Source organism: Symphodus melops, assembly GCF_947650265.1.
Source record: "Symphodus melops genome assembly, chromosome: 10".
NCBI classification, from domain to species: domain Eukaryota; kingdom Metazoa; phylum Chordata; class Actinopteri; order Labriformes; family Labridae; genus Symphodus; species Symphodus melops.
The window spans coordinates 355,510-379,525 of record NC_136700.1 but is presented as its reverse complement, the minus strand read 5'-3'; the positions used below and the strand labels follow the sequence as shown (position 1 = coordinate 379,525).

Genomic DNA, 24,016 nt, shown 5'->3' with positions numbered 1-24,016 from the left:
ATATTTTAAAAGCAGATAATTAATTTTCTGGCTGCATTTATATGCACTCTAGGTGGATTAAATATTTAAAATTTATCATTCTTTTTCGGTTACACCATTTGACATTTTCAAGCACATTCTGTTTGATTTTTGTAAAAAAAAAATAAAATAAATAAAGGTACAAATATGATTTCAAATGGCATGAAACCAACATGAACACAACATGTTCATTTTGACAGACCTGATTAATGATTTTAAAACAGAATTTTAAAAAGTTTTTGAATTTCTCATCTTACCAACCCTCACTTGTCACTGACACAAGTACAAAATAAAGATGTTTACACAGACAGGACAGTTAAAGCAACAGCAAATAAACAAAAACTACAAGCAATACAAAAATAAAAACAAAATGAAAATACACAAAACATTAACAAAGACGAAACAAGTCAAGTAGAAAAGTATGAAGTTGTGCTGGTGTATAAATGTGTGAATGTCAGTGTGTGTGATGCATCCAGGTTGGCAGCTGTGGAAAGTAGCAACAGTTAACAAAAGAAACATTCAGGACAGAACAAAGAAAAATATACAATGATTTTCATAAAAAATAATTAAAGTAAATATGATAATAACATAAACATAAATATGGAAAACACAATGTGGAGTATAAGGGTGTGGAACAGGGTCGCCAAAAAATAAAGAGAGTAGAAGTAGCTCACGACCGGTTTTATTTTTTGAAAGTAGTTTGGAGACCCCTGGTGTCGAGCGTGGATATTGTTTATGGATTGGTTTGATTGGTGGATATGTATGTGGACTCAGAGTGTCTGTGGTTATTTGGGATGGTGATTTGTGTCTCTGAGTCAGCAAAGTGATGGGGACGGGGGACTTACAGGGACTGTGATCCAAAATGAGTGACGTGGTTGACAGGCCCAAGTGGCCTGGAGATAATCCTCAGTGCTGCCCTGAGTGCATTGGGAACTCATGTCTGTATTTGATAAACCTATTTGAGACATTTTGCCTCGAGTGATGTCTGTTCATTAACGGTTTCTTTTTTTGCACGTGCACTCGCGTTCCTCTGTCATTCTTGAGCTGTCATTGGACATTCATCTGACCAATGACACGGCGTTCCTCCCTTATTTCCAGTCTTTCCTCGTTCTGCTCCCCTTTTAAATATGATTCTGTTTCTGCCTTAGTTCCTTCATGCTGATGTTACCTTGTTATTGTTGTTTGTATTTACAGTTACAGTTACAGGTTCAATATATAATTATTAATCATAGAAAGTGTTCATTTGGTCACTGAAGACATCTTGTGACCTTTCGTCCTGGTGGATCAGGTGATCATATGTGTAAAGAAGAGCGTAATCAAACTTTTCAATTAAAAATGATGAAATCAGAATAATTCATTAGTTTGAACAGAGTCAGCTGATCTTCAGTCAGCAGTTTCTCAGACTGACTCATCACACAGAGACACTGAAGAACCAGGAGACCAGAACCCAAACCCAGGATAGACAGGTTCAGTGAATGTGGTGTTGAAGGTGTGGAGGTGGGTCAGTGTGTCAGAGGAGACTCTGTAGAAGGACAGAGAGCCAGCAGGACAGTCCACATACACTGCTACTCTGTGAGAGACAGACGAGGAGGAGGAGATGTCTGTTTTTCTGTCATTGTGCCAGACACAGTAACCTACATCAGAGCAGATCAGACTCCAGGACTGATCATTAGATCCAAACAAACATTCATTAAAGTCTCCTTTCCTTCTGATTCCTCTGTAACTCACTGAGACATAAACCACTCCTCTCCACTCGACCTCCCAGTAACAGCGACCAGTCAGACCAGTCCTACACAGCAGCTGAGTATAGTAGTCGAATCTGTCTGGATGATCAGGATATGGCTGATCCTCCTCCACACGTTTCACCTTCCTGTTGTTGTCAGACAGTTTCAGTTTTCTGTTGACTGTGTTTGTGTCCAGTTCCAGCTCACAGGCGTCTGATGGAGAATAGAGACACAACACAGCTGCAGGTTATCATCTGTTCATTCATCAACAGCTTTACTGACACTTACTGAGAGTCCATCAAACAAACAGCTCAGACTCAGCACTGAATGATGTTTGACAGCATGGACTGTTTTTATATTCAATTACTGATTTAAACTTTCATTTACATATTTTACTGGATTTAAAACAAAACAGGAAATTAATCATACAAATGTGTTTATTTAGCACACAAATAAGAAAACATCAAATATGATTATAAAATATAAAGTGTGTGTGAGGAGAGATCAAGAAGCCAACAGGCTTATACAACGGGCCTTACCTCTAAAGAGATGAATAAAACAAGTGATAAGAAGAACACAACTTCAAAGGATGATTTACAATTAAAACCCAGAGTGACTGCCGACACAGATCAGCATGAAAGCATCTCCAACCTGAAGCATCGCCCTCCAACACTTTGTCTACTTTTAAAAGGATTTAAAGAGACCAGCTCTCACAGACACAACTCATCCTGCAGGAGACTCCAGGCTGAAGGAGCAGCCAACCTGGAACTCCTTTTCCCTGTTTCAGGGAGACACAGCAGCCAGCTGGGGACTCTGATAAGGATCCTCATGGAAGCCTCAGTTTGGAGGTTTTTTAAGGCAGACACAAGGAGGAGACCCAACTTACAATGATGGATGGAATTAAGACTAAACATGAGGTTGTGACAGAAACTACAGGAAATTAAAGTAACATGCAAATTTCAAGATATTTTAAAGAGTGATGCAAGTTTGGCTTAGAATTTATTTATGAAAGTTTTCCTTTAGTAACTCTCAGAAAAGTTTGGATAAAGAAAATAATGATATGCTTGGTTTTCTGCTGGCTTGAAAAAAATCAATAAATTATATTATAACATGTAAAAATCTGGTCATGACAGAATCAATGCGACCCTTATTAAAGAGGTTTAAAGTTCAATGTTGCAACCACTGTTACATATTTTTATGGTTTCCATGGAAACTGGTATTGTTCCTTCTGATCTCAAACTGGTAAATGTTATTCCAGGTGATCCAGGATATTTTACAAATTACCGTCCCATATCAGTTCTTCCTTGCTTTTCCAAAATGATGGAAAACTAGAATATAAACACATCCTTAAACATTTGAACATGTGTAATAAATTGTATGAATACCAGTATGGATTCTGAAAATAATCACTCAGCTTATATAACATTAACCCTTTTATAACTAATGGACAAGATTCATATTACTTTCATGAGGTATTTTTCTGGATCTCTCTAAAGCAGTTAATGCTGTAAATCATGACATTTTATTTGCTAAATTGACTCGACATGAGTTTCATTGAAACCCTGAAGTGCCTCAGTAATTATGTTCATAACAGACAGCAGTGTATTATAACATACATACATGGTCTGCATAAACTGTGATACAGTGTGGAGTTCCTCAAGGGCCCGTTTTAGGACCATTATTGTTTCTCATTTACATTAACTATCTTACAACAGTCAGTACAATTTAATTTGATAATTAAGATTTTTACCTTGTTATAACTGACTTATTTCCATTGTTGTTTAGCACCAATACACCAAGACAAATTCATTGTTTGTGTAAATCTACTTTTATGCAATAAAACCAATTCTGGTTCTAAAAACCTAAATGTGTTTTATAATCTACCCAAAAATGTTCAGACTCAATTTAGTGTTGAGAATATAAAGAGACTTAGGGTAATAACAGGTTTGAATGACAGAGTATTTAAAAGATCAAAGTCAACATGTTCCTGACTGGTATCAACACTTTTTAAAATGTTTGGAGTCTCCTTGAGGAGAGGTCACTCCTGAACCTCTGCATTTAGAGGAAGGACTTTCTCTCTCCATCTCTGTATGTAGAATACCTGTGGAGACTAATTTCATCATGTTAGCAAAGGTGGACATCTATGATTGTTTAGTTGACTTGTTACTTTTGCTGTAATAAATACATCAAACATAAAGTGTTACGTTAACAGTAATAATATCTACTGCACATTAAATTCAGTACAGCGTGTGCTGCTGTGTTCTGATGAAGAGAAATGAAAACACACTCACACTTCCTCAGACCAGGTTTCAGTTGGTGCAGTCCACCATGGTCCAACCTGGAAGAAGAAACCAGATCAGAATCTACTTCATACAGCTTCATTTAAATCCACCATCAGACAAGAAGCAGAATTCATCATTCAGAAATAGTGAGACAGCTTCTGTGTGTCTGTCTGTACCTCAGTGTCTCCAGTCTGCAGTGTGGATCCTCCAGTCCAGCAGACAGCAGCTTCTCTCCTCCTTCTCCTGGATGATTGTAGCTCAGGTCCAGCTCTCTCAGGGGGGAGGAGCTTAGAGCTGAGGCCAGAGACGCACAACCTTCTTCTGTGATCAGACAGCCTGACAGACTACACACAAACATAAACACACACATACTTGCTTTAGACAGAGCACAGGTGTCACACTTTGTTTGGCATTACTTTTTTAAACTGTTTGACATCCATCGTTTCATGAGCAGCTGTTTTATCAATAACAGTCACAACCACGCAGCTGAACAGGATAAACATTCATCTGAAGAAAAGCTTCTTCATGTGTTTATATTCCAACTTGTATGATTCTTTTTGGCAAGGAATCACTTCTTCATCTCACACCTGTATGAGTCCAGACAAGCATGAATGACTTCTGTCAAAAAGTGCAGGGCTGCAATAAATCATAAAATACTAATAATTAATCGTCATTTCAATTTCCATTATTTCGTTATTTCCACCAACAAACATTTCAACGTATTCTCTGTCTGCCCAGATAAGCACCAAAAGTCTTCAATCTGCCTCATCCAACCAGTCAGACAGTCAGCCCTCCCCTCTGCAATAAAACCTTGTTGATATTTCAATTATCCTGCTGTGTCTGTTTTGGGGACTACATCATACAAATAATAATATGTATAGCATTAATGTGGCAACGTTCAGTTAATAAAACATTAAAGGGCTCATTGAAGGTCAGTTTTTTAAAATGAAATGAGGAAACATGATCATCAAAGAAAACAATCTGACTCAGCTGCACACTAACCTGAGAGTGTCCAGTCTACAGAGAGGACTCTTCAGTCCAGCAGACAGCAGCTTCACTCCTGAATCCTGCAGGTTGTTGTTGCTCAGGTCCAGCTCTCTCAGACTAGAGGACTGGGAGCTGAGGACTGAGGACAGAGCTTCACAGCTTCTCTCTGAGAGATTACAGACACTCAGCCTGAAGAGGATTCAGAAGAACACAAATGAAAACAATTACAAACCATAGTTGTTATTTCTGAATAAAGAGAACTACATTTAACCTGGATAGTTATGTGAGCACGTACAGAGCTTTGTTTGAAGCTTTGATCACAGGCAGCAGCCTCAGAAGAGCCTCCTCTGAAGCAGAGTATTTCTTCAGGTCAAACACATCCAGATCTTTTTCTGATGACAGTAAGATGAAGACCAGAGCTGACCACTGAGTAGGAGACAGTTTATCTGTAGAGAGACGTCCTGATCTCAGGGACTGTTGGATCTCCTCCACTACAGAACGAACATTCAGTTCATTCAGACAGTGGAACAGATTGATGCTTTTCTCTGCAGACAGATCCTCACTGATCTTCTTCTTGATGTACTCGACTGTTTTCTGATTGGTCTTTGAGCCACTTCCTGTTTGTGTCAGCAGACCTCGTAGGTGATTCTGATTGGTCACTCGAGAAAGACCGAGGAGGAAGCGGAGGAACAAGTCCAGGTGTCCATTTAGACTCTGTAAGGCCTGGTCCACAGCGCTCTGGTATAGAAGTGTTGGGTCAGGTTTTTCTCTGAATACTTTAGACCACCTGGATGTTGTTTGTTTCTCTGACATCAGATTGACTCCGGAGTTGATGAAGGTCAGATGGATATGAAGAGCAGCTAGAAACTCCTGAACACTCAGATGGATGAAGCAGAACACCTTGTCCTGGTACAGTCCTCTCTCCTCTTTAAAGATCTGTGTGAACACTCCTGAGTACACTGAGGCTGCTCTGATATCGATGCCACACTCTCTCAGGTCTGACTCATAGAAGATCAGGTTTCCTTTCTGCAGCTGCTCAAAAGCCAGTTTTCCCAGAGACTTAATCATCTTCCTGCTCTTTTTATTCCAGTGTGGATCTGTCCCAGCTCCTCCATCATACTTGATGTTCTTCAGTTTGGACTGAACCACCAGGAAGTGGATGTACATCTCAGTCAGGGTCTTGGGCAGCTCTCCTCCCTCTCTGGTCTTCAGCACATCCTCCAGAACTGTAGCAGTGATCCAGCAGAAGACCGGGATGTGGCACATGATGTGGAGGCTTCTGGATGTCTTGATGTGGGAGATGATCCTGCTGGCCTGCTCCTCATCTCTGAATCTCTTCCTGAAGTACTCGTCCTTCTGTGGGTCAGTGAACCCTCTGACCTCTGTCACCATGTCAACACACTCAGGAGGGATCTGATTGGCTGCTGCAGGTCGTGTGGTTATCCAGAGGCGAGCAGAGGGAAGCAGTTTCCCCCTGATGAGGTTTGTCAGCAGCACATCCACTGAGGTGGACTCTGTGACATCAGTCAGGGTCTGGTTGTTTTTAAAGTCCAGAGGAAGTCGACACTCATCCAGACCGTCAAAGATGAACACCACCTGGAACTCTTCAGACCTGCAGATTCCTGCTTCTTTGGTTTCAGGAAAGAAGTGATGAACAAGTTCCACCAAGCTGAACTTTTTGTCTTTCAGCACATTCAGCTCTTTGAAAGTGAATGGAAATGTGAAGTGTATGTCCTGGTTGTCTTTGTCTTCAGCCCAGTCCAGAGTGAACTTCTGTGTTAAGACTGTTTTCCCGATGCCAGCCACTCCCTTTGTCATCACTCTTCTGATTGGTCTATCTCTTCCAGGTGAGGCTTTAAAGATGTCTTCTTGTCTGATGGTTGTTTCTGCTCTGTCTGGTTTCCTGGATGCTGTTTCAATCTGTCTGACCTCGTGTTCCTCATTGACCTCTCCAGTCCCTCCCTCTGTGATGAAGAGCTCTGTGTAGATCTGGTTCAGAAGGGTTGGGTTTCCTGCTTTAGCGATCCCCTCAAACACACACTGGAACTTCTCCTTCAGGTTAGATTTCAGTTTTTGTTGGCACACGTCAGTGACAGTTCCTGATTTAAGAAAGAAGTGAAATCAATGAACAGATCATGATATAGATCACATGACCATCTGAGTTTAAACCTCTTTGTCCTTTTTCTAAAATATGAAATCTGTTCAGATGTTCTTACTGCTCTGCAGACGGTCAGCCAGCTCCTCCTGCTTCATTCTCCTCAAGAAGTGGAGAGTGATCTTCAAAAATGCCTCTTTACAGCTTCTCCTCTGCTCTTCATCCTCACTCTGACTCTCTAAGCATTCTGGGTAATCTGGACTCAGAACCCTCTGGACTCTCTTCAGCTCGTTCTTCACAAAGGTGACGATGTTCTCCTCCAGCAGCTGGAACAGAAGGAGACACTGGATATTTCCTATAAAGTGGTAGAACTCAACATGTGGTTCATGTGTCAGTCTGAAGCTCAGCTGCTCTAAACACAACAATAACTTAGCATTACATTCTTGTCATGGTAGTTTATGAAATAACACACCATAAAGATGGAGTCCAGGTCTGTTAGATCCTGCTGGTCTGATGGATCTCTGTGAACCTGGGAGCTCTCCTGTTGAACTCTGTGACAGGACATATTACACAAGAAAACAATGGGTCATATATGATGAAGCTCTGATCCAAGATATGAGTCTTTGAACCACAGAGTCAGAACATTCACTGGATTTTTAATTCTTACCTTCCATCAGCACCACGTCCATCTTTAAATTCAATAAGCCGACCCATCGAGCGCTCACTCTTCATGGACACACAGCTGGGTCCAGGAGAGTCCGGTTTCTGGTCCTGCATCCTGATACAAACAAACAGCTGCTTAATGAACAAAGATCATCTTTAATCAGATTGTTCCAGTTCAAACTAGGAGATGGGTCATCAGTAATCAGGAGGCAGAGCTGAAGTTCTCCACAGTTCTGTTTCTATTAGAACAGTATCTCAGTCAGAATACAGCCAGCACTGTGTCTGTCCTCACATTCTTCAGACTAATGAAATCAAAGTTCACAGAAGACGACTCAAACAGAAACACAGCTCAGAAAGATGCCAGCAGGAACAATAAAGGTTAGAAGTCCAACCTGCATTTTCAGAGAGAAAGAACTCAGGCTAGCTACAGAAGATACTACCAGTGACCACCAGGGGGCAGAAGGACAACCTGAGGGAGAGATCAGTAGGAACAGGAGATAGGCTGGACCTGCTGGACACAAACTCAGTGATCTGGTTTATCATGAGGAGTCTGATCACTGAAATCTGTGACTGATGAACACTGTGATGTCACTGCTGAAACAAAATACTGACAAGTCCGAAAAAACACCATGAAGCTCTGATCCAAGATATGAGTCTTTGAACCACAGAGTCAGAACATTCACTGGATTTTTAATTCTTACCTTCCATCAGCACCACGTCCATCTTTAAATTCAATCAGCCGACCCATCGAGCGATCACTCTTCATGGACACACAGCTGGGTCCAGGAGAGTCCGGTCTCCGGTCCTGCATCCTGATACAAACAAACAGCTGGTTTATGAACAAGGATAATTTTAATCAGATTGTTCCAGTTCAAACTAGCAGATGGATCATCAGTAATCAGGAGGCAGAGCTGAAGTTCTCCACAGTTCTGTTTCTATTAGAACAGTATCTCAGTCAGAATACAGCCAACACTGTGTCTGTCCTCACATTCTTCAGACTGATGAAATCAAAGTTCACAGAAGACGACTCAAACAGAAACACAGCTCAGAAAGATGCCAGCAGGAACAATAAAGGTTAGAAGTCCAACCTGCATTTTCAGAGAGAAAGAACTCAGGCTAGCTACAGAAGATACTACCAGTGACCACCAGGGGGCAGAAGGACAACCTGAGGGAGAGATCAGTAGGAACAGGAGATAGGCTGGACCTGCTGGACACACAAACTCAGTGATCTGGTTTATCATGAGGAGTCTGATCACTGAAATCTGGGACTGATGAACGCTGTGATGTCACTGCTGAAACAAAATACTGACGAATCCAAAAAAAACACCATGAAGCTCTGATCCAAGATATGAGTCTTTGAACTACAGAGTCAGAATATGAATTGGATTTTTAATTCTTACCTTCCATCAGCACCACGTCCATCTTTAAATTCAATAAGACGACCCATCGAGCGATCACTCTTCATGGACACACAGCTGGGTCCAGGAGAGTCCGGTCTCTGGTCCTGCATCCTGATACAAACAACATTATTAGTTACTGTGAGCAGCAGCTGAGACAGTGATGATGATGATGATGATGATGGAGTGATGAAGGTGGAGGGATGCTGTGACATGGAGAAGAGTCATGGACAGTTAGAGATGGTGATCTCACCTCAGAGCTTCCTGTTCCTCACACAGAGAGGTTTTAGAGGGAGGGACTCCCTCCTCTGTGTCCTCACACTGATCCATAGCAGAGCGCCCCCTGCTGGAAGAGCTGACCTCTGTCAGTACAACAACACTGACCCAGTTCAGCTGCTGAAGTCACATCCAGTCAAAGATCTTCACCTGTGGAGGAAACACCTTCATCATCATCATCATCATCATCACCTCGCTGTCAGTCTACAAACATCACATCTACATGGTTCTGTTATGGTAGATGGTATTATCATCATCCCATTCTTGTTATAATTTGATGAATGTTTTCATTTAAACTCTTTTCTGTCTTTGTTCTGCTGAAAATTTTTATTTGATCCTCTAACATCAATAAAGTTTGATCTTATCAGGAGGCTTTACTGCTTTGAATCATAAAACGGTTCTAAAAAACACCTTCAAACACGCCCAACAAGTCAATGATTAACCAAGAACACAGTCAGCTGAGTTACAACGACTTCTTATAACTTTAGTCAGAACGAGTTTCACAATAAAAAACATCTTTAAGAAAAATGAGTTTCAGAACAACACACACTGATCAGTTTGAATTCTCATATTTAAATCACAGAAGAGAAAGATATTAACTCAATGAAAGAATATTTTATAGAACGGGCTCATTTTCAATCGACATGTTAGCATGGTTAGCCTAGCCTGTATCATGACTGAGGATCCTAGTGTTCCTTTAACTGTAGTGTGAGCAGCTAATGAACCCAGTGGCTAACAGTTAGCTTACAGCTTTTTTATGCTTAAATTAAATGAGAATCTTTCAAACAGTAAACAAAGCTTGTCTTACCTTCAACACGGAGAACTGATCCGCATCACAACAGGACAAAGTCAAGTCTCCACACACACCAGGAAATACCAAAGTCTAATAATCACCATAGAAACAGGGAACCAAAGGTCACAACTTTATTATGTTGAAGGAAGCTGGTTGATTGTAGCAGGTGACATAGATCCTTTATTGCTTTGATATCAGATATACTCTGCAGTAATAGAAGTTGACAAAGTGTTTGAGGCAGTCTGTTCACCTGCAGTGGTCTGGGCCTCCCTTACCAGGATCCAGGTGTTCAGGATCCTGGTCAGGTCCTCAGATTCATGAACTACAAGAAACTAAAAACTAGAATGAAGAGTTATTAGCTGTTGTTCATCAGTGAATAATAATATATTTATAAAGCTCCAGATTCAAAGTGTTAGCTTGTAACTCATTCTATAAAGAACAGACTGAACTCTCAGACTGAAACTCTCTGTTTAACCTTAGCTCAGATAAAAACACAACTGTTCCCTGTAAACTGAGTATTAGATACAAGACAATAAGAATTAAACTCCTACCTGGTCTGAAGTGGTTCTGTGATTATGTGATCAGTCAGCATGGCATCCCTGCATCCTCCTCACGGGAAAACTAACTCTGTGTTTGGACCTCGGAGACAATTAGCTCTGAGAAACATCGAGAACAAAGCTCAGCTGAGAGTCCTGAAGGAATCAGCTGAAGAATAATGAAACAGTTTAAAGCTCAGAGGAAACAGAAGTGCAACTCATTAATGGTTTCAGTGATGAAGTGGAGGTGACCACGAGGACTACGCCCTCTGGTCATAGCCGCTACGCTAATTTGTTTCAGGTATTTTATGTCTTTCTGGATTAGATTGGAAAGTTGTCGCCAAGATACCACCAACTGGACCAACAAAAACCTGAGACCAGAGTGACCCCGGACCAAGAGTGGACCGAAACATTTAAGGATCAAGACCAAGATGAAGATCTGGTGTGCAGGGGGCGTGTCACTCACTTTCTGTAACTGCGGGAAGGTTGAGTGTTTAAGCGGGAGATAAAAAGCTAAATGAACAGAAGTTACTTATTGTTTTAGAAAGCAGCGTTTTCCTTCCGTTCACCGTGATGACGTGACGAATCTGTGGTCGAGACCGCTCGTGATTCGTAGTTCTACTCTTTTCTTTTCTGTTAGCTAGACCCTCTCAACATCAACCACATAAATCACTAAAACAGGAAGACGTTTGTGCTGCGATAATTAGAACAACAACAACAATAACAAGGTGATAATTAGACTGTGAGGTTTTGGAAAAAGGAAACATCAACATGTTGATTAAACTCTGGAGAGTCTTTCAGCTCAGGGACTTTTAAACTGGTTCAAACTGGCGTTAAATTGATGCTGCGCTCAGGGTCAGTCCCTCCATGGGACGTTTGGACCTCAGGTATAAAAAGAAGTCAGAACAGAGAGAGAGATCTTTGTGATGACGGACTGACCAACCTGAGCAGGTAGGAAAGAACATTATTTCATATTATTCTTTATTGTTGATCTTCTGTTTGGTTTCCTCCTCGACAAGACAAACGCTGGCTTTGACATGTTTTACATTTTCACTCTGAACATGGTGAAGAATTTGATCTAATACGTTCAACATGTTTGTTTGCTGAAGACATGAACTTCTCTGCACTCCGATTTTAAATGTTTATTCAGATTTAAACTCGAGGAATCGACTTTGTGGGAGAACTTCACATCATGTCTGCGTTCACACTTCCATGATGCTTCTCTGAAGAAGGTTCCTCTAAACGGGTTCCAGGAACTGACTCAGTTCTTAGTTCATGTTTTGCAGAATTAATAAAAAAGGATGTTTTAAAACGTTTCCTGCAGTCTGAAAACACAAAGTGTGTTTTTTATGTTTTCAGTTTAAGATCAGGATGAAAAAAGAAAAGTTTGGTTTCTGTGTTTCTTTTTTATTTCACTGTGATAAAAACGACTTTGATTTGTTTGTGTCGGGGAAGATTAACTTTTAAAGCGCTGTCACTGATTTATTGAACCTTCATTTGAGCAGATCATTGACCCATGGAGAGGTGAGCCAGCAGTACATCAGGATGAATATGACACGATTAAGACGTGTTCGTCCAATGATCTCTCGTTTTGTCTTTTGAGGTCGAGCTGAAGACTTCGAGGGGAGTTTAAATGTTAAAAACTTTATTATAACGTCATCATTAACAGGTGTGTTAGGAGTGAAACTTGAAGAGCTATTTTTGTTGGTTTAGTCTTTTTTTTGTTTATTTCCTTGTGTTCAGTTGTCACTTTGTGATTTGGTTATTGTCTCACAGCGTTTCTTATTTCTTAGTTTATTCTGTAGTGTTTCCTGTTTTATTTTGTAGTTTCTTCTCTGTGTTTCTCTGTGTCTTTAGTGTTTCCTGTTTTATTTTGTAGTTCTTGTCTTGTATTTCTCTGCGTGTTTGTGTTTCCCTCCTCTCCTGATGTTCACCTGTCTGTTTAGTCTTAAGGTGCATTTGTTGCTTAGAAGGTTCCTAACTGAGCTGGAAGTATTTAAGAGCTGTTTGAATTCTGTAAAAGCAAAGTGAAGGTTCTTCATGAACACGTTTCCTTCACCTCACAGTTTGTTTATTATCAGTTCATAGTTTGTTGACAGTAAAATAATTATTCTCTGAAGTTTATATGAATTATTAATTCACCTGTTCTTGATGTTATTATAAAGTGTCCTCTCACAGTGATATATAAATAAACATGTCTTTATGTTTCTGTGTCCCAGACATCACGGGGTTAAGAGTCACAGTTACTTCAATGAGAGTCAGAATGTCTCCTTTAAAAAGAAATATTCACCATCCTGCTCAAAGTGACCATATTAGAGAACATCGCTCATCTCAGCTCCGCCCTCTTGTCCAAATATGGTCACTTCCTTTGACACACGGTTCTCACTGTTAGCTTGAGCAGTCATCTTCTCAGAGCTTCTTATTGTAACAACTGAACCCTGAACAACACGTTTACTGTCAATCACAGTAAGCCCCGCCCCTAACTCCTCCCCCTCATGTGTGATCTCACTGACTCTCACTGACGTCTGCATTCGACTGTTTCTGTCTGATCTCTGCTCAGGTGAGTTGGGCGCCATGTTGGAGGCGTCCTTGGGCAGGAACTTCTCCCACAGCAGCTTCGTGTTCAGAGGTTTTCCTGAGCTGCAGCGACACGGCCGGCTGCTGGCGCTGCCGCTCTGCGTGTCCTACCTGCTGGTGCTGCTGGGAAACAGTCTGCTGGTGTACGTGATCCACAGCGTGCAGAGTCTGCACAGCCCCATGTACCTGCTCATCTGCACGCTCTGCGTGGTCGACGTCCTCGTGGTGACCACCATCATCCCCAACATGCTGCTCAGCCTCCTCTTCGGCTGGGACCAGATCTCATTGGCCGGCTGCTTGACTCAGATGTTCTTCACTCACTTCCTGTCTTCACTGGAGTCCACGCTGCTCTTGGCGATGGCGTGGGATCGGTACGTGGCTATCTGCATGCCGCTGCGCTACGCCAAAATCATAGACACGTCCATGTTTGTGAAGCTGCTGCTCTTCACTCTGGTCCGCAGCGGCTCCATCATGGCCACGCTGGTCGCTTTGGCGGGTTCGCTGCGGTTCTGTGACTCCAACACCATCCAGCACGGTTACTGCGACCACATGGCGCTGGTCAGCCTGGCGTGTGACAGCACAGAGAAAAACAGCGCGGCGGGCCTGGCTGTGATCATCTGCTTTGTGGGCGTCGACATCCCGCTCATCTGCCTCTCCTACGTGAAGATCCTCAGCGTGGTCCTGCGGGCGGCAGCCGCCGGCGAGGAGCGCTGGAAGGCGTTTCACACCTGTGGCACTCACCTGATGGTCATGATGTGTTTCTACCTGGTGGGAAGTATCACATTCCTCTCTCACAACCTCAACATTCCCATCTCAACAGACGCCAACACCTTCATGGGGCTCGTGTACATCCTGTTTCCTGCCACCGTCAACCCCGTCATCTACGGCGTCCGGACCAAAGAAATACGAAACAGGTTTTTTAGGATTTTCAAACTCAGAGCAAAGAAACTGATGACAGTGAAAGTTTCTCCTGCCATGAAAACATGACGCTTTTCTTCACCTTGTGTTTGTGTGTCATGTGACCAGACGAGTGACATCATCGCTGTCTGAAGGTGACCTTAAGGACGACAGTTTGACTCTCCAGCTGGTCTGTATGAACAGTGATGTCATGACAGTGTTTCCTCGGGGGAGGAGTCAGATGCAACAGGTCTGCAGCAAGCAGAGACATGCAGCGCACAGACGATCCACCAGGGGGCAGCAGCTGCTGTGCAGGATCAGAGGAGCTTCAGACAGAGATATTTATATTTGACAGTAAATCATGTTTGATAAATTAGATGTTACAGAATAGTGATTTTATTTTATTACTCTTTAATTTTGCACTTTATGCATCACATAAAGAGACATTTTCTCTTTTGTTTATTAAAGTTAAACTTTTACTAACAGCTCCTCGGGGAGATTTATAACCCCTCCAGTGAGCTCTGGGTCTGCCCCGGGATCTCCTCCCAGTTAGGCATGCCAGAAAGACCTCCAAAGGGAGAAGACCAGATAAGAAGTCTGGACCTCTTTGACTGGTCCCTTTAGATGAGGAGTAGCTCCTCCCCCTCTCTCTAAGGCTGAGCACAGACGCTCTGCACAGGAAACTCATTTCCTAAAGCGGTAAATCAAGAGCGACAATCGTCTTGTCAATCTCAAGATCCATTTTACCGACTGGTCAACAAGACCCCGAGATAATTGAACTCCTTCGCTCAAGGCCGAGACTCACTCCCCACCGTGATGTGTCATTCTGTATTTCTTCTCCTTGACGTGTATTGACAGACCCAACGCCGTCCTCCAAAACAAATCAGTGAACTATCGAACTGTAAAGACTGGCACCTCAGGGTTTTGGTTTCCAGGGCGCCTCAGGACTGGACCTGACACAGACCGAGCTCAAAGGAACCGTAACAAGAAGGGAACCACGACCGACTCTACCACTGAGCCACAGCCGCTCCAAATCTGTTTATCATCATTAAGTGTCAGTGTGTTTGTTTGGGAGTCGTGGAGCTGAAACAGTCGAGACCTCCTGCTGTCTTTTCACCATGTTCCTCAGTTTGTGCAGGAAATCATAAAGTTATAAAACCTTCGATGTAAAACTCGTAACGTTCACATCACAGTTTGAACAAACATCACCAACATTTGTCCTGCAGATGATGAAAACATCTCAAATATTAGAAAATGTACCGACACATTTCTGTCACATGATGTACTCTCTGATTGTCCAACCATCAAATGTTTTCATCGCGATTAATCGTTCAATGTCAAAAGTTATTTGTGATTAATCACATTTTTAATTGCATGTTTAAATTACATTATTTTGCATTTAGGAAGAAAAAAGGTAGGCTTTTATTTTGAAATGTACTGTCTTAAGCATGTACTTTCCTTCCTGTGTGCTTTTATTTTGAAATAATAACAAAATACATAATGATATTTTGAAACGATGTCATCAGATGGATATGACTTTGGACTGGTCAGCTGAGCTACAGAGAGACTGAAGGGACAAAATAAATACAGAGACACACTGAGGACCACTATCTACAGAGACACTGAGGACCACTATCTACAGAGAGACTGAAGGGACAAAATAAATACAGAGAGACACTGAGGACCACTATCTACAGAGAGACTGAAGGGACAAAATAATTACAGAGACACTGAGGACCACTATCTACAGAGAGACTGAAGGGACAAAATAAATACAGAGACACCGAGGACCACTATCTACAGAGAGACTGAAGGGACAAAATAAATACAGAGACACACTGAGGACCACTATCTACAGAGAGACTGAAGGGACAAAATAAATACAGAGACACTGAGGACCACTATCTACAGAGAGACTGAAGGGACAAAATAAATACAGAGACACTGAGGACCACTATCTACAGAGAGACTGAAGGGACAAAATAAAGACAGTTTAGTCACGATGTTAAAAAATTGAATAAATTCTGACTTTAATTAATTAATGAACTCTCAACACAAACATTTCAGTCGCTGTTGAACTTTAAATTAGCAAAGAAGAAAATGTATTTTGTGGAATAAATGTTCAATAATAACACTTTAATTATGTCTGATCATGTTTCACAAAATAAATCAAATCAAAGTGATGAAACACTCTGGAGTTATTTCAGTAACATCCATTAAACTGTCCTCCATAACTTATTCAGTGATTTCTGCTCTTCCACACCACATGGTTTCACTTCATTTAAAGACGAGTACGTTGGACTGAAGGGATCCAGAGGGGAGACTTAGTGACCACCTCCGTCACCCTGGAAAGCCTGGAGGAGAACCAGCGTTCTAGTCCGGCCTGCTCCCTCCCAGGACTCTGTGAGGAGTCAGAGAGTTCTTACCTGCTGAGTGTTGAAATGTTGGGAGGACAAACTAATAAACGTCTGGACCAAGTCTTCAACTCCCATCTCCAGAAGGACTTTACTGCCTCCTGGGGGGGGGGGGGGGGGGGGGGGGTTGGGGACTTGGACTCAGAGTGGGCCATGTTCAATGCCTCCTTAATGGAAGCAGCTTCTCAGAGTTAAACGGGCAGCCCATTGGGTTGAAGGGGAAGGTGTCGATTGGTTGATAAAACCTGTTTTCTGGGGTTTAAGGAAAACAATGACTCAGGAGGGGAAATCAGGGCTTGGTAAAAAGGTCTGTGGTGGTTTGTTGGGGGACATGGGGTACCCGGGTCATTGCTACGAGAGGTCTGGTCAAAGTGGGACGTGAGTCAGTCTAACAAACCTTCTTCATGTTGTTGTGTTTTTAAACGAAGCGCTCAGACAGTCTTCTACTTCCTGTCTGTGACAGATGAATGTTCTACTTCCTGTCTGTGACAGATGAATGTTCTACTTCCTGTCTGTGACAGATGAATGTTCTGGATGTTTGTACAGAAATGAAGTGAAACCATGATTGAAATCAAGCTAAACACAGTTGCTTTGAAATGATCAGCAGGTAGAAAAACGTGTAAACGCCGCGTCTGGGTAAAAGGTCGATGGATCGCGATATGAACAAATATTGAAGTAAGTCATGCACAGAAAGGTTCGCAGCTCGTCTCAGCTGATTGGCTCTTTAACAGGATCAGGTCCTGTCGGCTCGAGAAGTCCTGCAGGTGGTTGTGCTCTGGTGTTTCTTCACGCTCTGCAGCCTCGTCTGCACACAGGCAGTCAGTGAACGTCGGCGGGCGGCCATGTTGGCGCCGCTCGAGTGCTGGACCGGTCCAGATCAACCAAAGTTGGCAGTGTTGTTGTTTGTCTGATACGACACATCAAAACTAACCGCGACTTAACCTGTCGGGACCCTAATGGAAACATGTAGAACAAAGTGACATTAGAGGCATGCTACCAGACACCGCTATGACGCGGCGTCCACCAGCCCAGGTCTCCGGCCGACCGTTGGTGGACCGCTCTGTCTGAAAACACGACTGAGGTCTAGGCTGCAGTACTCTAGTTTGTACACCCTGCAGGAAGCAGAGAGAGGACGAACATGAACGAGAAGACAAACACGGCACCGCCCATCATTCAAAGGGAGTCCAGACTGTGGTTTGACCTTGAGGTGACCTCCGTTAGCTAAACATCAACAGCAGCGGTGCAGCGGGGACTCTCCATGTCTCTATCTGTCGTCCAGTTTGGGCGAGTCCACCGGCTCATCGTCTTCATCCTTATCATCCTTCGCTCCAATCAGCCGCTGGCGGGCGAAGTCTTCAAAGATGATGTCATCGTCGCTGAGGGGAAAGAGGGAGATTAAAACAGTCTGGGGATTAGATTAGAGATTATTAGAGTATTTTCAGGTTAAGGGCGGCTCGATCACATAAAGATGCAAACACGTGAGATGACTTTCACCGCAAAGACAACACTCACATCGTCGTCATGGTAACTGCTTTAGAGCGAAGTGTGAAGCTCCTGCTTATTTCAATAATAGTTAAGTCAAAGTCATATTCACAGACTTTAATTACAGAGCTTTTATTTTGAAATCCTGCTGAGGTGGAACAGTTCTCCTGCTCTCTGGAAAGTCTGAACGTCACTTCTCTTATAAATACTGCGGCGCAGTTACCGCCAACTCGCTGCAGATGGTCAGTGTTTGTGACTCTGTGTCAGAGCAGCTGCTGGTGAATTCAGTGTTTCTCCAATCAGCTGTTTGCTCCAGAGCGCGGTCAGGGCTGATATCTATGTGAATTCCACCAACAGCCTTTAGACAACAACGTGTGTCAAATGAAAAATAAAGAGAAACATGTTTGTGGCACCTTCACTCATGTTTCTGGTTTATTTCACCTCCGCTGTGAACAGATTCACAGAGACGATGTAATCTGTTATCTGAGCGTGAGAGGACGAGCAGTAAAACTGCTGCCAACACCAGTTTCCACTTCCTGCTGCAGCATTAGGACGTATTAAAGCCGAGCCTCAGGAGACGAATCATCACTCATCGGGTTTCAGCAGGAAAACCTCTCAGAGTATTGACGAGGCCGTATACCAGAGCTCAGCCAATCAGATCAGAGACAGGAAGAGAGGCGGACAGACAGAGGCGGCTGCTCACTTTGTGTCAAACTCGATCAGGTTTGTGTCGACTGGAGCTTCGTCTGCAGCTGCAGAGAGAGAGAGAGAGAGGGCGAGAGAGAGAGAGAGAGAGAGAGAGAGAGAGGGAGAGAGATAACTTCATGCATCCTGAATCTGAGTGTGTGTATGTGCAGGAGTAAAGAGGCGTTCACAGCCTGCTGGGAAACGGGACTGACCGTCTCTGTAGAGGGATTCCTCCAGCGGCTTCGGGTGCATCAATGTGAAAGGCAGCTCAACAGACACGTCACTGAGAACACAGATGACCTGCAGTTTAACGGGCCATGAAGGCACCACGGCAGCTTATTTCAGAGATACATGTCAGTGTGTGTGTTGTGTCAGTGTGTGTGTGTGTGTGTGTGTGTGTTGTGTAAGTGTGTGTGTTGTATCAGTGTGTGTGTGTTGTGTCAGTGTGTGTGTGTGTGTGTGTGTGTGTGTTGTGTAAGTGTGTGTGTTGTGTCAGTGTGTGTGTGTGTGTGTGTGTTGTGATTACCTGGCAGCCAGGTCTCCCAGGAGCCTGAAATCAAGAAACAGAGAGTCACATGAGCAGCAACGTCACAGATTCACTGACCACACAACTGACTCCTCCTTCAGGAGGGGAGGCACCACTGACTCCTCCTTCAGGAGGGGAGGCACCACTGACTCCTCCTTCAGGAGGGCCACTGACTCCTCCTTCACAGAAGACAAACACAGAGAGCACTGACCCGCCTCGGGACACCACCAGCTTCACTTTGACCTTGTATGACACGATGATGCCTAAGATCTCCTTATTGGCTCCTTCTCTCAACCTGCAGAGACAGAGCACAGCAGCCAATCACAGCACAGCTCTCATGGCAGCGAGCTGCAGACGGAGGGAGGGAGGACTCACAGGGTGCTGGAGGCCAGGTTCGTGTCCTCGTGCTTCAGCTTGCCGTCCAGCGCCAGGCCGCGCTTCTCTCGGTTGTTCGCCAGAAACGGAGTCAGAGTGAAGACTTTGCAGAAAGTCGAACTGGGAGCAACGACGTCGCTGCAACAGAAACACCAAAGACTTAAAGGAGGTCACGTTCCTCTGTCTGAGAGGAGGAGCAAAGGGAGGAAGGGGAACTCACTCGGCGTCCTCGGTGGCTACGGGACATTTATACTGAGCCGTGTTGAAGAGGCAGATGTCTGCGTACTGCCGCACTGTGGACACACACATCACTGATGATACCACAGCTGACCCTGTGAGGGCGAGCGAGAGAGAGAGGGAGAGAGAGAGGGAGAGAGAGAGAGAGAGAGAGAGAGAGAGAGAGAGAGAGAGAGAGAGAGAGAGAGAGAGAGGTCCTACCTGAGATCTTCATCTTCTTCACCGTCTTGTTGGTGTTGTTGGTGACGTGAACGTTCACACTGATTGGCTCTCCGTGATAATAGATCTGAAAGACGAGTGTTTAATGAGAAACATCTCTGAAACTGTCAGAACTTTAAAGTCCAGGAGACCGTCATCTAAGTCCAGAACCCGTCCAGCCGGACCTCAGGGACCTCCTGGAGAACTGAAGCAGCTGAACTCTGAATGTTTGAGCAGTGAAGAGACTCTAAACTCTCCCTGAACCCGTAACCCTGCTCACCTCCCCGGGACCCTCCAGGACACTCAGAGTCCCTAACTGTCCTGATCCTTAAAGACCTGTCCTGATCCTTAAAGACCTGTCCTGGTCCTTAAAGACCTGTCCTGGTCCTTAAAGACCTGTCCTGATCCCTAAAGACCTATCCTGGTCCTTAAAGACCTGTCCTGATCCCTAAAGACCTGTCCTGATCCTTAAAGACCTGTCCTGATCCTTAAAGACCTATCCTGGTCCTTAAAGACCTGTCCTGATCCCTAAAGACCTGTCCTGATCCTTAAAGACCTGTCCTGGTCCTTAAAGACCTGTCCTGATCCTTAAAGACCTGTCCTGGTCCTTAAAGACCTGTCCTGGTCCCTAAAGACCTGTCCTGGTCCTTAAAGACCTGTCCTGATCCTTAAAGACCTGTCCTGGTCCTTAAAGACCTGTCCTGATCCTTAAAGACCTGTCCTGGTCCTTAAAGACCTGTCCTGGTCCTTAAAGACCTGTCCTGGTCCCAGCTCCTGTCCTTGGAGATTTAAATGATTTGAACGATAAAAAATGAAGTCTCGTTGATTAAACTGGGCGTCACCTCTTTGTCCAGCGAGGCCTCCAGGTGCAGAGGTTTGTCCGACATCAGGAACTGTCTGGTGGTCTCCGCGGTGGGCTGAGGACCGGCTTTCTCCGGAGCATACTGGACCTTCCGGATCACCAGACGCACAGAGTTCCTGCAAACACAAGACGACAGCGCGCTGATGGAGGCAGCTGATTGGACCCCGCCCCCGTCAGAATGCAGCTCACTCACTTTTACCTTTTGTGGATCTTTTCTTCAACGTTCTCTGCACAGAACGCTTTGACTTCAAAGTCGACTCCACAGGCCTGACGACACACAACACCACAACGTTCACGCTTTACAATGCTGACTCATCCTCGGCTTCATTTTAAGCCTCTAGTGGACACTTTAGGAACTGCAGGATGCTTCACTAAAGCATCAGCTTCATTTTCACCGCTTGGTTGAAGCTTGTTCTACGATACTGAAGCATTTCCCAAACACTGCTGCACCTATAAGTCAGGTAGTGAACTTTATAAAACTGAGGTCAAAGTGAAGAAGGTGAGAGAGCTTCTGAAGGTCAACCTGAGAGTCTCACCTTCCCGGTGTCCTCGGGGCCCGGCTGCAGGGTGACGGAGCACGGCAGGTTCAGAGGAATCTGACAACACAAGTGAAGACGTGAGTGAATCTGCTGACGTTTACACTTAAGATGTCCTCGTCCCAGTTTACAAGCACAGAGGGACAGTCCTTTACCTGATGGACTCTGCAGCAGCCTCTACCATCAGTGTGTGAATGTGTATGAATGGATGAGTTCATACTGATGGACTCTTTACTCTGCAGCAGCCTCTACCATCAGTGTGTGAGTGTGTAGAAGCACTTTAAAGACTATAAAACAGAAGTAGTAGCTCAGGTCCTTTTAGCTTTTACCGGGGAACTAGTTTAAGTCCAGGATGGGAGGAAGTCCAGGAAGCTCGGTCCTGATGAAAACAACCTTCTCCAGACAAACTGACAGCAGTGACGGAAGGAGACCTGGAAGAGTTCCCTCACCACAGAACCATCTGTCATCACCAAACAGCAGCATCAGTAATTCATGAGGCTGAGATAATGAATGTCAGACTTCATCTTCAACATCATCGGCCACAGCACGCTCTGTGTGTGTGTGTGTGTGTGTGTGTGTGTGTGTGTGTGTGTGTGTGTGTGGTCGGTCTGACTGCCTGGCACAGAGTCCTGTTGTGCAGCTGGAACAGAGACGACCCACGTGTCTGCAGGTTCGGTACCTCGAAGGTGAACGGGTGGGCGTGTTCTCCCAGCTTCTTGATGAGACGCTCTTGGAGGCGTGTCAGACTCTTCTTCTCCTCGGGCAGCGGCGGGAACGCCTGAATGTTCGCCACAAACAGGTCTTTACGAAACGTCAACCCCAAGACGTCCAAATCCTCGCGCCCGTAGCGGAAGGCACAGGTCAGCGTGACGAACACTGACAGGAAGAAGAACACAGTCAGAGGCTCGAGGACGCCTCCCTGAGGAACGCCATTAAACGTGTTTCTCACCTTTCCTCTCCTTCAGGTACTCCGGGTCGATCAGGACGACGCCATCTGCAGGGAGACAAGTGGACGGCTGGTTTTTACTAACAGAACTAAAGACACTAAAGACGGAGGACTTCAGAGGTCAGTACTCAGTGAGCTCACCGACAGGCTCCACCAGGTCCACGTGGTCCACAAAGTCCCTCTTCCCCAGGTAGACGGTGAGCTGAGGGAAGAACACAGGTCACACAGATCAGCCAATGACAGCCCTCGCCCACTTCCTGTCTGACCTTCAGAGGTCTCAGTGAGTCATGTGACATCCTGTCTGACGCTCAGAGGTCTCAGTGAGTCATGTGACCTCCTGTCTGACCTTCAGAGGTCTCAGTGAGTCATGTGACATCCTGTCTGACCTTCAGAGGTCTCAGTGAGTCATGTGACATCCTGTCTGACGCTCAGAGGTCTCAGTGAGTCATGTGACCTCCTGTCTGACCTTCAGAGGTCTCAGTGAGTCATGTGACATCCTGTCTGACCTTCAGAGGTCTCAGTGAGTCATGTGACATCCTGTCTGACCTTCAGAGGTCTCAGTGAGTCATGTGACAGGGAGCACTGCGCCCCCTGCTGGCAGCATGTTGTTGAATGGTACCTGTTACTTAAACTGTCATTATGTTTGAGTCATGAAAGACGGCGTGATGAGTTCTGAAGAATAAAGATTATTGATTGATTTATCTTCTTCTCTCTTTATTATTTGTCCTGTTTTTTTCATGTTTGAAGGAACTTCAAGAACTTGATCCAGGTCCAGCTGTGTCTTTGGACCTTTAGTGATCAGGATGGATCCAACTCAGAACCGTCACAGACAGGTGTGTGTGTCTGTGACAGGTGTGTGTGTCTGTGACAGGTGTGTGTGTGTCTGTGACAAGTCTGTGTGTGTGACAGGTGTGTGTGTGTGTGACAGGTGTGTGTGTGACAGGTGTGTGTGTCTGTGACAGGTGTGTGTGTGTGTGTGTGTGTGTGTGTGTGTGTGTGTGTGTGTGTGTGTGTGAGACAGGTGTGTGTCTGTGACAGGTGTGTGTGTGTGTGTCTGTCTGTGACAGGTGTGTGTGTCTGTGACAGGTGTGTGGGTGTGTGTGTGTGTGTGAAGAAGAGCAGACTCACCTTTCCATTGGGACTGGCCTTCTTAAACACTCTGAAAACAAAGAGAGGAACAGGTCAGCTGGATCTGATGACACACACACACACACACACACACACACACACACACACACACACACACACACACACACACACACACACACACACACACACACACACACACACGTCTTCCTTTAATATTCAGTTATCATTTAAGAACTTCCTGTGGAGCCTTAGACTCCTCCCACAATTTGAACGGATAAAGCAGACGACAGCGCGTGTCACCTCCTGACGTCACGACTCATACGAGCTCTCTCATTGGTCCTCTTCCTTCCTTTAGTAAACAGCTGAGAGACCACGAAACATGCTAACAGCAAAAACACGTTTAAAGTATGTAGAATACA

At 44.4% G+C, this 24,016-nt stretch overlaps 3 protein-coding genes across 3 annotated transcripts in view; 1 reads left to right on the top strand and 2 right to left on the bottom strand.

Moving 5' to 3' along the window:
• The window catches only part of or55e1 (odorant receptor, family 55, subfamily E, member 1), a 38,607-nt gene extending 23,305 nt beyond the window's left edge, over positions 1-15,302 (top strand). The window contains exon 3 of the mRNA XM_079354083.1: positions 13,332-15,302. Coding sequence (XP_079210209.1) covers positions 13,346-14,335 — 990 coding nt within the window. The 5' untranslated portion in view covers positions 13,332-13,345 and the 3' untranslated portion in view covers positions 14,336-15,302. The remainder of the gene's footprint in view (positions 1-13,331) is intronic.
• On the bottom strand, positions 285-10,245 carry LOC306830492 (NACHT, LRR and PYD domains-containing protein 3-like). The gene is given in 12 exon segments (XM_079354037.1): positions 285-1,955; positions 4,034-4,080; positions 4,201-4,368; positions 5,027-5,205; positions 5,208-5,300; positions 5,303-7,110; positions 7,228-7,432; positions 7,579-7,657; positions 7,774-7,884; positions 8,471-8,581; positions 9,170-9,280; positions 9,420-10,245. Coding segments are annotated over 12 exon segments (3,528 nt in total). The 5' UTR covers positions 9,497-10,245; the 3' UTR covers positions 285-1,416.
• Positions 15,303-16,250: 948 nt separating the features above from the next.
• The window catches only part of arrb1 (arrestin, beta 1), a 12,621-nt gene continuing 4,855 nt past the window's right edge, over positions 16,251-24,016 (bottom strand). Inside the window, exons 2-16 of the mRNA XM_079354073.1 lie at positions 23,637-23,667; positions 22,650-22,710; positions 22,512-22,556; positions 22,242-22,438; positions 21,563-21,622; positions 21,226-21,293; positions 21,007-21,142; positions 20,168-20,252; positions 19,950-20,022; positions 19,730-19,867; positions 19,566-19,649; positions 19,355-19,378; positions 19,041-19,111; positions 18,845-18,893; positions 16,251-18,035 (exon numbers count right to left, since the gene is read on the bottom strand). Coding sequence (XP_079210199.1) covers positions 17,924-18,035; positions 18,845-18,893; positions 19,041-19,111; positions 19,355-19,378; positions 19,566-19,649; positions 19,730-19,867; positions 19,950-20,022; positions 20,168-20,252; positions 21,007-21,142; positions 21,226-21,293; positions 21,563-21,622; positions 22,242-22,438; positions 22,512-22,556; positions 22,650-22,710; positions 23,637-23,667 — 1,234 coding nt within the window. The 3' untranslated portion in view covers positions 16,251-17,923. The remainder of the gene's footprint in view (positions 18,036-18,844; positions 18,894-19,040; positions 19,112-19,354; positions 19,379-19,565; positions 19,650-19,729; positions 19,868-19,949; positions 20,023-20,167; positions 20,253-21,006; positions 21,143-21,225; positions 21,294-21,562; positions 21,623-22,241; positions 22,439-22,511; positions 22,557-22,649; positions 22,711-23,636; positions 23,668-24,016) is intronic.